We start from the raw sequence: 14213 nt of genomic DNA on the forward strand, positions 1-14213 counted from the left end.
AAGGGGAAATGCTCCTAGCGTGAAGATCGCCTAGACCAGAGCATTGTACACTGTCCTTAACTCGAGAACACTGATGGGCAGTCCTCCTATTGGTCCAGAGACCCTGCAAGCTCAGATCCAAGGTCACACCCCCCCCGCCCCCCATCCTAATAGGCTGGTGTCTGTGGTCACAATTGTCCATTCCCAAACTGAGAAAGGACATCCCAGGTTGAGATTCCCTGGCCATAACTACCACACCAAAGACTGACGCCTGGAACCCTGTATGAATGTCTACCCACAGCAGGGCTTCAGAGCCTCTTTTTTGTTCAATGCTTCTTTCTAGATTTCATGTCTATTTTTTCCCACAGAAAACAATTCACTTTTAGATTGAATGCAGCATGCAATGTATGTCAGAGTTAATCCAATATACATAACTTTGCTGTTATTCTATATTAAATAAAAAGGGAACCTGGTTGTAAGTTAAAAAATACTTGACACATCTCAAGTTACCTAATAAAACCACTACTATATAGTCAAACAAGAATTGTTTTAAAATAATATGGATTACATTTTTATGGAATATGTTCTAGTTTACTAGACCAGGTATAAAAGGGAGGGGCGACAGCCAATTTTTAGTACGATAGGTGATTTGGGGTACATTATTGAATCCCTTTATTAAAACTATACAACTGAATACAAATGTGAAATACAGGTTTTTTTTAATCTATAATACCTAGGTTTTTCTATTGTGTAGTTCATACAAACACCAAAAAGGCAACAATTAACGTGCAGAACACAGAAATCTAAGGTAAAGTAAATCTTATATTGAAATACTCCACACCTGTGCTTGTGTGTCAGAATCACCACGTAGGACTTCAGATGGCCAAACCTAGTAGACTATCCTGGGGGTAAATGTATCAAGCTGAGAGTTTTCCAGTGGGTTTGAAAAGTGTTGATGTTGCCTATAGCAACCAATCAGATTCTAGCTGTCATTTTGTAGAATGTACTAAATAAATAAACTATAATCTGATTGTTTTTTCAAACCCGCCGGAAAACTCTCAGCTTGATACATTTACCCCCAGGAGTCAAATGAGTTTGTATTATCATGTAACCATAGCAATGGAATCTGGTTATCCATTGAAATAAGGAGGTCCTACAGTAAAACTGCATGAGAAACAGCTTGGAGGCTACTGTTCTGCACTTTAATGCCAAACCAGCCCTTGATTTGATTTGAGCCCAATGTAACATCGCAATGTACAAGAGGCCTCAGATTTACAAAATATATCTCACACCAGGAAACAAAAATATTAAATGTGTATTGTACAGTTAAGGCATTAGCAAGTCAGGATGATCCTGGAAGGCGACAGATATTGTGTACATAACAATGATTAACAAATGTTTGTTAATTTGTTGTGTTTTAGTCTTAACAAAAGTAAATCCAAATTTGCTTAAAACAACTTGTGGCGCTGTATACTTTGACAGCAAAAAAACAGTGATGTTGTTGTATTGTATTTTTGTTAAACTTGAGGATTCTACTAATGCTTTACCTCTGTGTTCAGTACAAAGTTCTGCAATGTCTAAGTACAATAAATTCTTAATACTATGAAAGCACAGAAGCATTTTCCTTGGCTTAAAACAAATGGTAACTTCAGCCTGGGATTTCTGTCCATTCAGTTAAGATCCAGAGTTTGTGGGCGGGAGGGATAAAACTTTTCATTGGTTGGAAGTGTATTTCCTTGAAGGTTTGTTTTCCATGAGCAGACTACCAAGTCTTTTACACAGGAATTTGATCTTGTGTGTGTAGATTGTTTTGAATGATTCTGTCAGTTTCTCCCGCAAGTCCCTAAGGGGAGATGGACTGTGACAATCGGGAATATTTAGCAATGTATGGAAAAAGTCCTCCCACAAATCTCTATGTAGTAACCTAAAATAAAACCAGACAATAGAATTAGACCAAAGTAGCTATAAAACACAAACTAAATATCGACTGTGCAGAAAGTAACCAACATAAATAGATAGTTAATGTTTTTAATATATGCAAGACCAACCTTTTGAAATTGCCATCTGGCGTCCAGGCTCCATACTCTTCCCGCACCTTCATGTAGTTACCAAACAGCATACAGTAGACTGTTCCAGCCACTCCGAAGTAGTCAGTCTGTAAACAGCCATCATATATAATAAATTACCATAAAGAAAATTAGAGCCAATTATAATGCAATATTTGAAAATGTTCTTATTGAGAGAAAAAGAGAAAAAAAGAAAAAAAGAGAAAAAAAAAGAAAAAAAAAGAAAAAAAAAAGTGAAAGATAATATAATAGAATGTACATAATTTTGCTTTTAACAACATAATCGTTTCCCACATTATTCATCTCTGGCCAGGCTGATCTATTTCTTATTTAGAAGTCAGGTTCATCAAAACATGGTGTCTCAATGAATGGTGGTTGAAAGAAAACTAACATTTTCCATTGGTTACAGTATTTATGGGCCCAGTTCTCTTAGAGGGGAAAAGCAAAACAAAAAAATGCCACAGTCTATGGATCTTTCATGGAACCTGGGAACCATAAGAATGCTTTGGAGCGCCAGATGCCCTGGACTATAAATTGATTGCTGTGTACCTGATAGTTCCATGGTTTACTGGTGAGCATTTCAACACACTGGAATCCTGATGTCTTACACTTTGCAGTGAATGCTGTTCCATTGGGGAAGAGGGTCATGTCTATGCTCTGACCAAAATCTAACAATGCCAGCCCATGTGATACAAGGTCCAGGTTGCAGGATTCATTAATGAGAAACCTGGGAAAAGAAATCATAAAAATTATCCTCAGAGGCTGAATGATAAAATTACAGTTATTAACACTCCTAGTAAGCAACTGGTGTATCCACAAGCGGTTATTGAAACTGCTGTAGACACCAATTACTGGTCACTTGGGAAGAGAGTTTTATTGTATTTATTCTGTTCACCGATGTTTAAGGGACACAGACAATAGGAGAAGGACCAATACCTATGTACTAGGGCACAGAATTTGAAAAAATTAAAAATAAAAATTCTACATGCAGTTGATATATACGATGGTCTGAAAGTCACTCTCAATGGGAAGGAAGTGTCGCGTTATTACTAACAGCCACCAGCAGGACTGTCAAAGTCAGCTCCCCCATAGGTTGTAACAACCAGCTTATATGAAAATAGCACATGGGGAATTGCTGCTCTGCAGACTGTGTCTGTCAAAGTCCAATGCTGCAATATTCAAGAGGGCCCAACAACCATGGCTGCGTGCACTGTAAGCCTAGACAGCACATCTACCCCCGTCACCCCACAAGCTTCCTAAATGGGCATCCAAATCTAGTAGGTGATTGACTGGGGGAAGGGCTGAACCCTTTTCTCTAGCCATTGAATGTCTATGGCACCAAATTCATATCAGGTAGTTTGTGCTTGTAATGCAACACCAGCAGCTCTCTCACTAGTGACCTCAAAATTATCCCAAAAGACCTTGAGATGGAGACTACTTACGTAGGTCTCCATGCTGAAAATAAAGCCTACCTCCCAGTTGTCAACACTGGTTTGTAAATTGCAGAAATGACTGAAACAGACTGCTCCCCCCATTGTAGGATTCAAGATTCTTCCATTATGGCCTGGTTGTCACACTTCAATGGCCAGAGTTCAGAGACATTGTTCGATAGCTAGGACACCAGAGTGCTACAGTCTTTGGATGCGGCAAAGGTACATTGCCCTCTCATTTCCATATTATTGAAGACTGCTTTGGCAGGTGTTCACTACAAATACCAGAGACTGAGATAGGTCTACGCACCACCAGATGATGAGGCAAAATGGATAAGGCTTGAGGACGTGTTCCACAAGCACGGAAGCCTTTGGCTTTGAAAATGGACCTCATAACCTCTACACATATCATGCAGTATCTGATGGTCATTCAAAGTTGGTCTTCAGAGGAACAGTTAGCGCTAGTAGAGAGAGTGAACTTTTGTCCCAGAGAAGGAATATCATCTGTTGCAAAGCAAAACATGCAGAATTAGGACACGACACTCAGAACACTTACTTTTCTCCCAAAGCAAAGTTATCAGGCTTGATGTCGCCATGGATGATGCCAATATTATGGAATTGTTCAACCATGTATAGTATGTTGATTGCAAAATACATGGCTAGTGGCACAGGCATCACTTTCTCAGTAAGCTTCTTGTAGAGATTGATGACACGCTAGAGAACCAAGAACAGTCAAATAAATAAAGAACAATATTAATGTCCACATTTAGAGACATTAGTGAGGTATTTTCAACTCCCATTAAGCAACCAAGTATGGACTGGAATAAAAAAATAAATAAATAAATGTATAATTCAATTTAAAAAAGAGGATTTATGTACTTGCGTTAAATCCGTTTCTCTGATTCCGTCTGGGGGACACTGCTTACCATGGGTTGTGGAGGGGAGCTCGGGAGTTGGCACCTAACTAGTTAACTTTAGTACTGCCGGCAGACCCCTCCCTTCTACAATCACTCTGCCCCTTCTTGTTCAGTTAATTAAAAAGCCCAAGGAGAAACGGCCAAACAAACAAGAGCACACAGAAGAAAAGCAGAAGGGAGGGATCGCAGTGTCCCCCAGACGGAATCAGAGAAACGGATTTAACGCAAGTACATAAATCCTCTTTTCTCTTTCATCCAGTCTGGGGGATACTGCTTACCATGGGGACGTTCTAAAGCAGCCCCCCAAGGGTGGGACTACTCTGAAAATCCCGCTCGTAAAGCACTACGAGCGAAATTTGCATCTGCGGATGCAAATACATTAAACTGGTAAAGTTTTGTAAAGGTGTGGACAGAGGACCAGGTGGCTGCCCTGCAAAGCTGGTCTGCAGAAGCCCCATTTCTCGCTGCCCACGACGCCCCTACCGATCTGGTGATATGGGCCGTAATTCTCTCTGGCACAGGACGGTTAGCCTTTATGTAAGCTTGCTTAATGGTTGCCGTAATCCGGCGGTTCCCAAAGTGTGCGCCGCGGCTCCCAGGGGTGCCGCGGGCCATCCATAAAAAGAAAGAGAACACAGAAACTTACCAATCTGCGCGGCGCCGGGACCCAGCAGCCTCCTTTCTCCTGCAGCAGCTTGTCACTGACGTTGATATTCAGTGACAGCTGCGGGAGAGAGGAGACTGCTGGGTCCCGGCGCCGCGCGGATTGGTAAGTTTTTGTGTTCTCTTTTTTTTTTATGGCTGGCGCGGGGCAGAGTGAAAAGGATCGTGACAGCGGGGCAGCAGAGGGCGACAGCGTGACAGCGGGGCAGCGGAGGGCGACAGCGTGACAGCGGGGCAGCGGAGGGCGACAGCGTGACAGCGGGGCAGCGGAGGGCGACAGCGTGACAGCGGGGCAGCGGAGGGCGACAGCGTGACAGCGGAGGGCGACAGCGTGACAGCGGAGGGCGACAGCGTGACAGCGGGGCAGCGGAGGGCGACAGCGTGACAGCGGGGCAGCGGAGGGCGACAGCGTGACAGCGGGGCAGCGGAGGGCGACAGCGTGACAGCGGGGCAGCGGAGGGCGACAGCGTGACAGCGGGGCAGCGGAGGGCGACAGCGTGACAGCGGGGCAGCGGAGGGCGACAGCGTGACAGCGGGGCAGCGGAGGGCGACAGCGTGACAGCGGGGCAGCGGAGGGCGACAGCGTGACAGCGGGGCAGCGGAGGGCGACAGCGTGACAGCGGGGCAGCGGAGGGCGACAGCGTGACAGCGGGGCAGCGGAGGGCGACAGCGTGACAGCGGGGCAGCGGAGGGGGACAGCGTGAGAGAGGGCAGCGGAGGGGGACAGCGTGAGAGAGGGCAGCGGAGGGGGACAGCGTGAGAGAGGGCAGCGGAGGGGGACAGCGTGAGAGAGGGCAGCGGAGGGGGACAGCGTGAGAGAGGGCAGCGGAGGGGGACAGCGTGAGAGGGGGCACAGGAGGGGGACAGCGTGACAGAGGGGGCACAGGAGGGGGACAGCGTGACAGAGGGGGCACAGGAGGGGGACAGCGTGACAGAGGGGGCACAGGAGGGGGACAGCGTGACAGAGGGGGCACAGGAGGGGGACAGCGTGACAGAGGGGGCACAGGAGGGGGACAGCGTGACAGAGGGGGCACAGGAGGGGGACAGCGTGACAGAGGGGGCACAGGAGGGGGACAGCGTGACAGAGGGGGCACAGGAGGGGGACAGCGTGACAGAGGGGGCACAGGAGGGGGACAGCGTGACAGAGGGGGCACAGGAGGGGGACAGCGTGACAGAGGGGGCACAGGAGGGGGACAGCGTGACAGAGGGGGCACAGGAGGGGGACAGCGTGACAGAGGGGGCACAGGAGGGGGACAGCGTGACAGAGGGGGCACAGGAGGGGGACAGCGTGACAGAGGGGGCACAGGAGGGGGACAGCGTGACAGAGGGGGCACAGGAGGGGGACAGCGTGACAGAGGGGGCACAGGAGGGGGACAGCGTGACAGAGGGGGCACAGGAGGGGGACAGCGTGACAGAGGGGGCACAGGAGGGGGACAGCGTGACAGAGGGGGCACAGGAGGGGGACAGCGTGACAGAGGGGGCACAGGAGGGGGACAGCGTGACAGAGGGGGCACAGGAGGGGGACAGCGTGACAGAGGGGGCACAGGAGGGGGACAGCGTGACAGAGGGGGCACAGGAGGGGGACAGCGTGACAGAGGGGGCACAGGAGGGGGGCAGCGTGACAGAGGGGGCACAGGAGGGGGGCAGCGTGACAGAGGGGGCACAGGAGGGGGGCAGCGTGACAGAGGGGGCACAGGAGGGGGGCAGCGTGACAGAGGGGGCACAGGAGGGGGGCAGCGTGACAGAGGGGGCACAGGAGGGGGGCAGCGTGACAGAGGGGGCACAGGAGGGGGGCAGCGTGACAGAGGGGGCACAGGAGGGGGGCAGCGTGACAGAGGGGGCACAGGAGGGGGGCAGCGTGACAGAGGGGGCACAGGAGGGGGGCAGCGTGCCTGGATGCAGAGGGGGCAGAGTGCCTGGATGCAGAGGGGGCAGAGTGCCTGGATGCAGAGGGGGCAGAGTGCCTGGATGCAGAGGGGGCAGAGTGCCTGGATGCAGAGGGGGCAGAGTGCCTGGATGCAGAGGGGGCAGAGTGCCTGGATGCAGAGGGGGCAGAGTGCCTGGATGCAGAGGGGGCAGAGTGCCTGGATGCAGAGGGGGCTTTTTTGCATACAACTAAATAAGTATTTTTGTCGTGACCTAAATACTTATTACAATTTTTTGACCCAACTACTTCTAAAACAGGACTGCTCAGTAATTATTTTGGAGGGGTGCCTTGAAAAAATTTGGAGACTCTAAGGGTGCCGCGAACTGCAAAAGTTTGGGAACCACTGCCGTAATCCATCTTGCAATGGACTGTTTAGAGGCTGGCCAGCCTCTCTTATTAGCATCATAAAGAACAAACAGAGAATCAGTATGTCTAATCTGAGAAGTTCTTTTTACATAAATGCGGAGAGCCCTAACCACATCTAACTTTTCCATAGACTGTTGATCCGAATGGGAAGGAGATGAGAAGACCGGAACTACAATTTCCTGGTTCAGATGGAAAGCCGAAACTACTTTTGGAACTAAGGAAGGGAGGGTTGTTAACACTGCTCTGTTCTCGTGGAAAAACCAAATATGGTTCCCGACAAGACAGAGCTCCTAATTCCGAAACCCTACGTGCAGATGTAATAGCCAAAAGAAAGAGGACCTTCCAGGTCAACCACTTCAAATCTGCCACAAGTAATGGCTCAAAAAGAGGCCCTTTAAGCATAACCAGTACCAGGTTGAGATCCCATGGTGCTGTAGGCGGAACATAGGGAGGCGGAATATGCAAGACTCCCTGGAGGAAAGTCCTAATATCTGGTAAATCCGCTAATTTAAGGTGAAAAAAGACTGAAAGTGCCGATCCCTGAACTTTTAGGGAACCTAACCGAAGCCCTGCTTCCAGGCCATCCTGAAGGAAAGCCAACAAGCGAGGGAGACGAAAGGAGGACGAGTGACAAGTCTTATTTTCGCACCATCTGATGTAGGCTCTCCAAATCCGGTGATAGATGCGAGCTGAAACTGGCTTTCTGGCTCGCATCATAGTGTTCACTACGCTGGAGGAAAAACATCTAGCCATCCATCCAGAGGCTGGTTCCAACAGTCATGCCGTTAAACTGAGCTGAGGTAAATTCTGGTGATGGAAGGGACCTTGCAGAAGGAGGTCATCTCGAGATGGAAGACGAAAACCCTGTCCTTCCGTCATAGAGATTATATCCGCGTACCAGACTTGGCGCGGCCATGAGGGAGCTATGAGAATTACTAGACCCCCTAGCCTTACTTGTCTGAGTACGCGAGGAAGCATGGGAATCGGAGGAAACAGGTATCCCAACCTGAACTCTCATGACATTGTCATAACGTCCACTGCCACCGCTAAGGGGTCTCTTGCCCTTGCGCAAAACCTGTGAACCTTTCTGTTGTGTCTGGAGGCCATGAGATCTATGCCTGGAAGACCCCACCTCTGAACCAGAGACTGAAAAACTTCCGGATGGAGTGACCACTCCCCCAGCATCATCTGATTTCGACTTAGGTAGTCAGCCTCCAAATTTCTTATTCCTGGAATGTATACTGCCGATATTGCTGGAACATTTTGTTCTGCCCAAACCAAAATTTGAGCTGCAATGCACTCCTGGTTCCTCCCTGCCTGTTGACATATGCCACGGCCATGTCATTGTCGGACTGAACTCTGACAGGGTGGCCCTGGAGGAGGGACTGGGCCCTCTGGAGGGCTAAAAGAATAGCCTTCAACTCCAGCACATTTATTGATAGGGCTGATTCCTGAACCCGGAGGTGCAGGATTACCGCCCCCCAACCTTTCAGGCTGGCGTCTGTCGTAGCTATGATCCATGACCATGGAGCGAAGGACCTGCCCACCGTCATGTGATCCTGAATCAGCCACCACTGGAGCGATTCTCTCGTCCTCGGAGATAGAGAGATCTTCTGGAGATCCAAGCATAGGTGGGATCCTGACCATTTTGTCAATAGATTGCACTGAAAACATCAAGAATGAGCTCGACTGAAGGGGATGGTCTCGAAGGAGGCCACCATCTTTCCCAGCAGCCGCATGCACAAGTGCATTGAGGGGCTGGGAGAAGACAAGACTTGAGTTGTTATACTCTGAATTGAACTGATCTTTTCGACAGACACCCTTTGCTGGCTGGTGTCCATAATGAGCCCTAGGAAAACCATGCGTTGACACGGAACCATCTGGGATTTCTTTAAATTTATCAGCCATCCATGGCCCTCGAGAACCGCCAAGGTGAGGGATAAGTGATGACGTAAGCAATTCACTGTGGAGGATTTGATGAGCAGATCGTCCAAGTAAGGCACGACCTGAACTCCTTGTAGGTGAAGACATGCTGCCATAACTGACATGATCTTGGTGAAAACCCTCGGCGCTGTAGAGAGGCCGAAGGGGAGGGCCCGAAACTGATAGTGGGAGGATACCACTGTGAATCTTAGGAGAGACCGATTGTGGCTCCAAATGGGAATGTGGAGGTATGCGTCTTTTATGTCTATGGACACCATAAACTGATCCTTCTCTAAGCCGTTTATCACTGACCTCAGGGATTCCACCCGAAATTTGTCCACCCGCAAGTGCACATTGAGGCCCTTTAAGTTTAAGATGGGTCGAAAAGAGCCGTCCGGCTTCTTGACCAGAAACAGGTTTGAATAAAACCCCTGTCCTTTCTGGTAGTCTGGGACCCTGCAGATAACTCTCTGTGACAGAAGAGAGGCGACACAATCCTGTATTGCCTGACTTCTTGATGGATCTCGGGGAAGTGGAGTTATGAAGAAACAATGTGGTACCGGGCCCAGCAGGTCTATCCTGTACCGCCCCTGATATAATGCCCCGAATCCAAGGATCTTGGGAGGACGCTGCCCACTGTTCCTGAAACAAAGACAGACGTCCCCCCAGTGGCGCCCCCTGTAGAAGAACAGAGTGGACGTCAGGACGCAGGCTTCGCCTGGGTCTTGGAGGCCTGGCGCCTAGCTGCAAACGAGGATCTCCCCCTGGCAGAGGAGCCTCGAGTATTGGGCTGCCTGCCTCTAAAGGACTGTCCTCTAGGCAAGGAGGTCCTCCGAAATGGCTGACGAAAGGATCTGACCCGAGGGTTCCGGCTCCTGCTAGGGAATAACGGCAAGGAAGTGCTTTTGCACCCCGTTGCCTGTGAAATCAGGGTATCCAATTCCGGGCTGAACAAACCTGCTGCTTAAAAAGGAATGGTTTCAACTGACTTTTTTGATTCAGCATCCCCTTCCCAGGATTTCAGCCATAACGTCCTTCTTGCTGGAATAGATGCAGCCTGAATAGAAGAGGATACAGCCGCTGTGTTCTGGGCCGCCTCATAAAGGTACCCCGATGCCTCCTTCAAATGCAACGCCAGGGGAAGTAAATCAGAGTCCTGTAAGGCCTCTGCCAGTGGTCTGCCCATGCTTCCATGGCTCTAGCAACCCAAGCAGACGCAAATGTGGGTCTAAAGGAAGAACCCGCAAATAGATTTCAGCTGGGATTCCACTCTGCGATCATTGACATCCTGCAGAGATGTTGAACCTAGGGCAGGGAGTAAAGTGTGTTAGGCCAATCGGGCTACTGGAATATCCACATTGGGAATACTCTCCCAGCGAACCACATCTTCCTCCTGCAATGGATACAGGGAAGAGAACCTCCTATCAGGCTGTTTCCAGACTCCCTCTGCAATATCTAAGTTCTACAGAAAGGGGAAAACGGATAGAATTCCTCTTAGCCTTCTTAAAGAGACTTCTGTCTCTAGGAGTAGGATCCTCCGGTTCTGGGAGGTCCAACGCTTGTCTCACCGTTAAAACCAAATCATTAATAAACTGGCTTTTAGAGCTTTCTTCCTGTCCCAAAGGTTGAACCTGGTCTGGATCAGAATTAACTTCCCCCTCTTCCTCTGAAAACTCCTCAGAGTCTGAAAGGACCATAAGGGTATTTTCAGATCTAGGCCTCCTTCTTTTAGCAGGCGGAATGTTTGGGAATTCGAATAACTGGTTCAGTTTATCCAAACCCTTTATAAATGCTGTAGACCATGCCGGTTCTGTGGGAACAGGGGCTTGGTCTGTATGTAGAGAGGAAGGTCCTGGTATAGACGTTCCAATAGAACCTGCGGCAACAGGGATGCCCAACTGTGTACTAGTATTCTTAGCCACCGGAGTTGCCACAGTAGATAGCAATTGATTGGATTGAAAAACCATCTGTGCTAAAGAGGAAACCGACTGTTAGGGAGGTCACTCAGGCCGGTTCCTCTGTCAGTGGGGCTGAAACATGCTGGGTTTGCGCAGGGGGGACCCCTGCTTCGCAAACAGAGCAGAGCGCCAACGGGTCCCTCTGCCCACAAGGTAATTTTACACTACATTTTGAACATGTAAAATATTTTGCCATAGTGCCCTTTCCCTTATCTGTCATTTATTAATAAAGGAAGGCACACCAAACACACAGACTTAAATGGTTAAATTTAGCCGAGTAGAGAGAGAGAGTAAATGTGTGGAGAGAATAGAGTAAAACAACAAGTAATCAACTAATCTTGACATAAAGTTGTACTCGTAGTTATTTTAAACACAATATAATACTTAGGGGTTATATTATAGTTCTCCTACTTGCCTACTAGCCCACTTTGTACACAGCAATACAGAGTATGTGTTTAAATAAATCAGATACTTAGCCAATAGGCCAAACAGGGGAGAAGTCCAACAGCAGTGTCCTGGTGCCTGTTCCCTCAGATCTGTTCTCTCTTCCCGGGCTTCTCCTTGGCGCCAGAAGACCGGGTTAAACCATCTCTCTCTGGAAGCTGGGGGAGCTCTAGGTCATTAACCCCCCCCCTTCAGATAATGCTGCCTCTGCAACTGATTTTGTGTCCGCATAAAAATCGGTATGTGGCAGAGTAGTGGACAACTCCAGAGTTGAGGTCTCCGCAGCGGTAGTACCCGATGCCCCCTCCTATGTCTGAGGGGGAAACCTGGTATAGCCAGCCTGTAGTTCTCCTCGCTCCTCCGCGATCCAAGATGGCCACCGTCATTTGAAATATCCGATAACCGGCGCTCTATGCCTGCAGTGGCAGCGCCGGTTATCGGGAAGGCTCCAGGAGTGACAGCGGTCCGTGAGACCGCTTGTCACTCCCAGTTCAGGCACCCCATTCTTCTCCTTGCTCCTGTCCCTGTCAGTGAGATCCTCTAGCTCTCATCTGACAGAGTAGTGTCCGCGCTGCTCTGCTGTGAGTGTGTTCTCTATATTAGAACACACTCCAGCTCTGCCACCTGAAAAAAAGTTAAAGAATAAAATAAAATGAAAAAAATTACACGCAGTAACTAAAAACACTGCCCAACTCCATGGGCACCTAAAAAAAACTGAACAAGAGGGGGCAGGGGGATTGTAGAGGGGAGGGGTCTGCCGGCAGTACTAAAGTTAACTAGTTAGGTGCCAACTCCGGAGCTCCCCTCCACAACCCATGGTAAGCAGTGTCCCCCAGACTAGATGAAAGAGAAAATAGAACAAGCAGTCCTCTTCCTCCAACAGTCATAAGATACTTTCTACCATGTTCAGTAATGGTTTTCGTTTTCAGACTTCTAACAGAGTGATCAATCCCGTATGACCTTCAGATGAATGGATCTCGCTCACTGTAGGTGCCCTGACAGCTCAACTAGGAGTATGAAAACCCCCCCCCCCCCCAAAAAAAAACAAAAAACACACCCCTGTCCTGAGCAGGTGGAACGGTTCTAGCAGGAGATCCATTGTGGCATATTGGAACGTGCTGGATAAGAGCATTATGAGGAATATAGGTAAGTGATATATTTAACTTTCATTTTGGATGTAATTTTTTGCTAGATGTTTTATTACCATCATTCCTTAAGCGACACATTACTAGACCATCATTCCTTAAGCGACACATTACTAGAAATGACGGACAAAACTGATCTACTTTCGGTAAATCTACAGTTTACACAATGGCCCTTCAAAAAAAAAAAAAAAAATGACCGGACTCCTATCTCATGTGGCCGCAAGGCCATATTAAATATATTAGACAACTCAAGGAAAGAATGTATGCTAGGGGGAGCTTTGAAATGAATGTCAGTCACATATATATCACACAAGCTAAATGAGACAACAGTAAATATCTTTTAAAAGAATAATAGTTGTGTCTTACCAATAGCGACCCAAAGCTGTACAGATCTCCCACCAGCACACTCCCATTCTGGAAAACATGGGCAGAGTGGAAATTGATATAGAGATGCCTCAGCTCTGGATTCATTCTCTGAGTAATCTGGGTTCCAATGTAAAACTCCCAAGGCTTTGCTGGTTTCTGGACCTGGAAAAAGAAACACTTTAGGACATACAGTACATGGTTCAATCTTTCACAAATATTAAAAAAAAAGAAGTCAGTTTCCTGCACAGAGGGGGTCTGACATTTACCTTCAGAATAACTTCTTGTCTCAACTGTGTTTCAGTAACCAATATGGATGCATGATATACATGAGCAAAAGCTCCTTCTCCAATCATTTGATCAACCTGAAGTAACTGGGAACCTTAAACAGAAAACATCACAACATAATCAGTTATGTTCAGAGAAGGGTAAGGTGTAGTTACAATCAGTAGGTGCAAATATGCTGAGCAAGGCTCCCACGTTACTTTCCAGCAGCTTTGAATACTTCTGAATAGCACTTCAGCTCCAATTGGCCCAAGTGCAGGAAAGCCTGGGTGAGTAACTTGAAAGGAATGGGGCTGGAAAACTTATACCATGGCTTCCTTGGGCCTGACATCATGGCGGAGGGCCAGGGTTTTATATACTTCTCAAATGTGGAAATACACAGTGCAGTTCAAAGCTTCCAAAGCTACACTGTATATGTGCCCAAATAGGAAAAATAAATAATGAAAAAAATAAAACAAGAGTATCAAAGGGCTGAAGACCAGCAATGGATTCCTGAATATTAAACTAAGCAAATAGGACTCCTCAAATGCAAGCCAGGCTACATGATTTATTTATTAATTGCAGCTAAGAAACCTGCTGCCCTAATTAACTAGGAACCTGTGGGCAAAAGACAGTCAAGTGCACAATAAACATTAATGGTTGGCACTAGTGTGAACATAATGAAGATGGTGTCAATACCCAAGCCATTATACATGCTTAGTAACCCTCCTATCTTTTTCACAAATCTACCATTTTAAGCCCTTATCT

At 47.9% G+C, this 14213-nt stretch overlaps 1 protein-coding gene across 2 annotated transcripts in view; it reads right to left on the bottom strand.

Moving 5' to 3' along the window:
* Window positions 1–634: 634 nt before the first annotated feature.
* BUB1 (BUB1 mitotic checkpoint serine/threonine kinase) overlaps window positions 635–14213 on the bottom strand; it is a 52852-nt gene continuing 39273 nt past the window's right edge. For both annotated transcript variants that reach the window (XM_075203750.1, XM_075203749.1), the window contains exons 20-25: window positions 13451–13563; window positions 13185–13346; window positions 4032–4189; window positions 2595–2772; window positions 2028–2134; window positions 635–1903 (exon numbers count right to left, since the gene is read on the bottom strand). In XM_075203750.1, coding sequence (XP_075059851.1) covers window positions 1693–1903; window positions 2028–2134; window positions 2595–2772; window positions 4032–4189; window positions 13185–13346; window positions 13451–13563 — 929 coding nt within the window. In that variant the 3' untranslated portion in view covers window positions 635–1692. The remainder of the gene's footprint in view (window positions 1904–2027; window positions 2135–2594; window positions 2773–4031; window positions 4190–13184; window positions 13347–13450; window positions 13564–14213) is intronic.

This window comes from Mixophyes fleayi, chromosome 3, assembly GCF_038048845.1.
Source record: "Mixophyes fleayi isolate aMixFle1 chromosome 3, aMixFle1.hap1, whole genome shotgun sequence".
Classification (NCBI taxonomy): Eukaryota; Metazoa; Chordata; class Amphibia; order Anura; family Limnodynastidae; genus Mixophyes; species Mixophyes fleayi.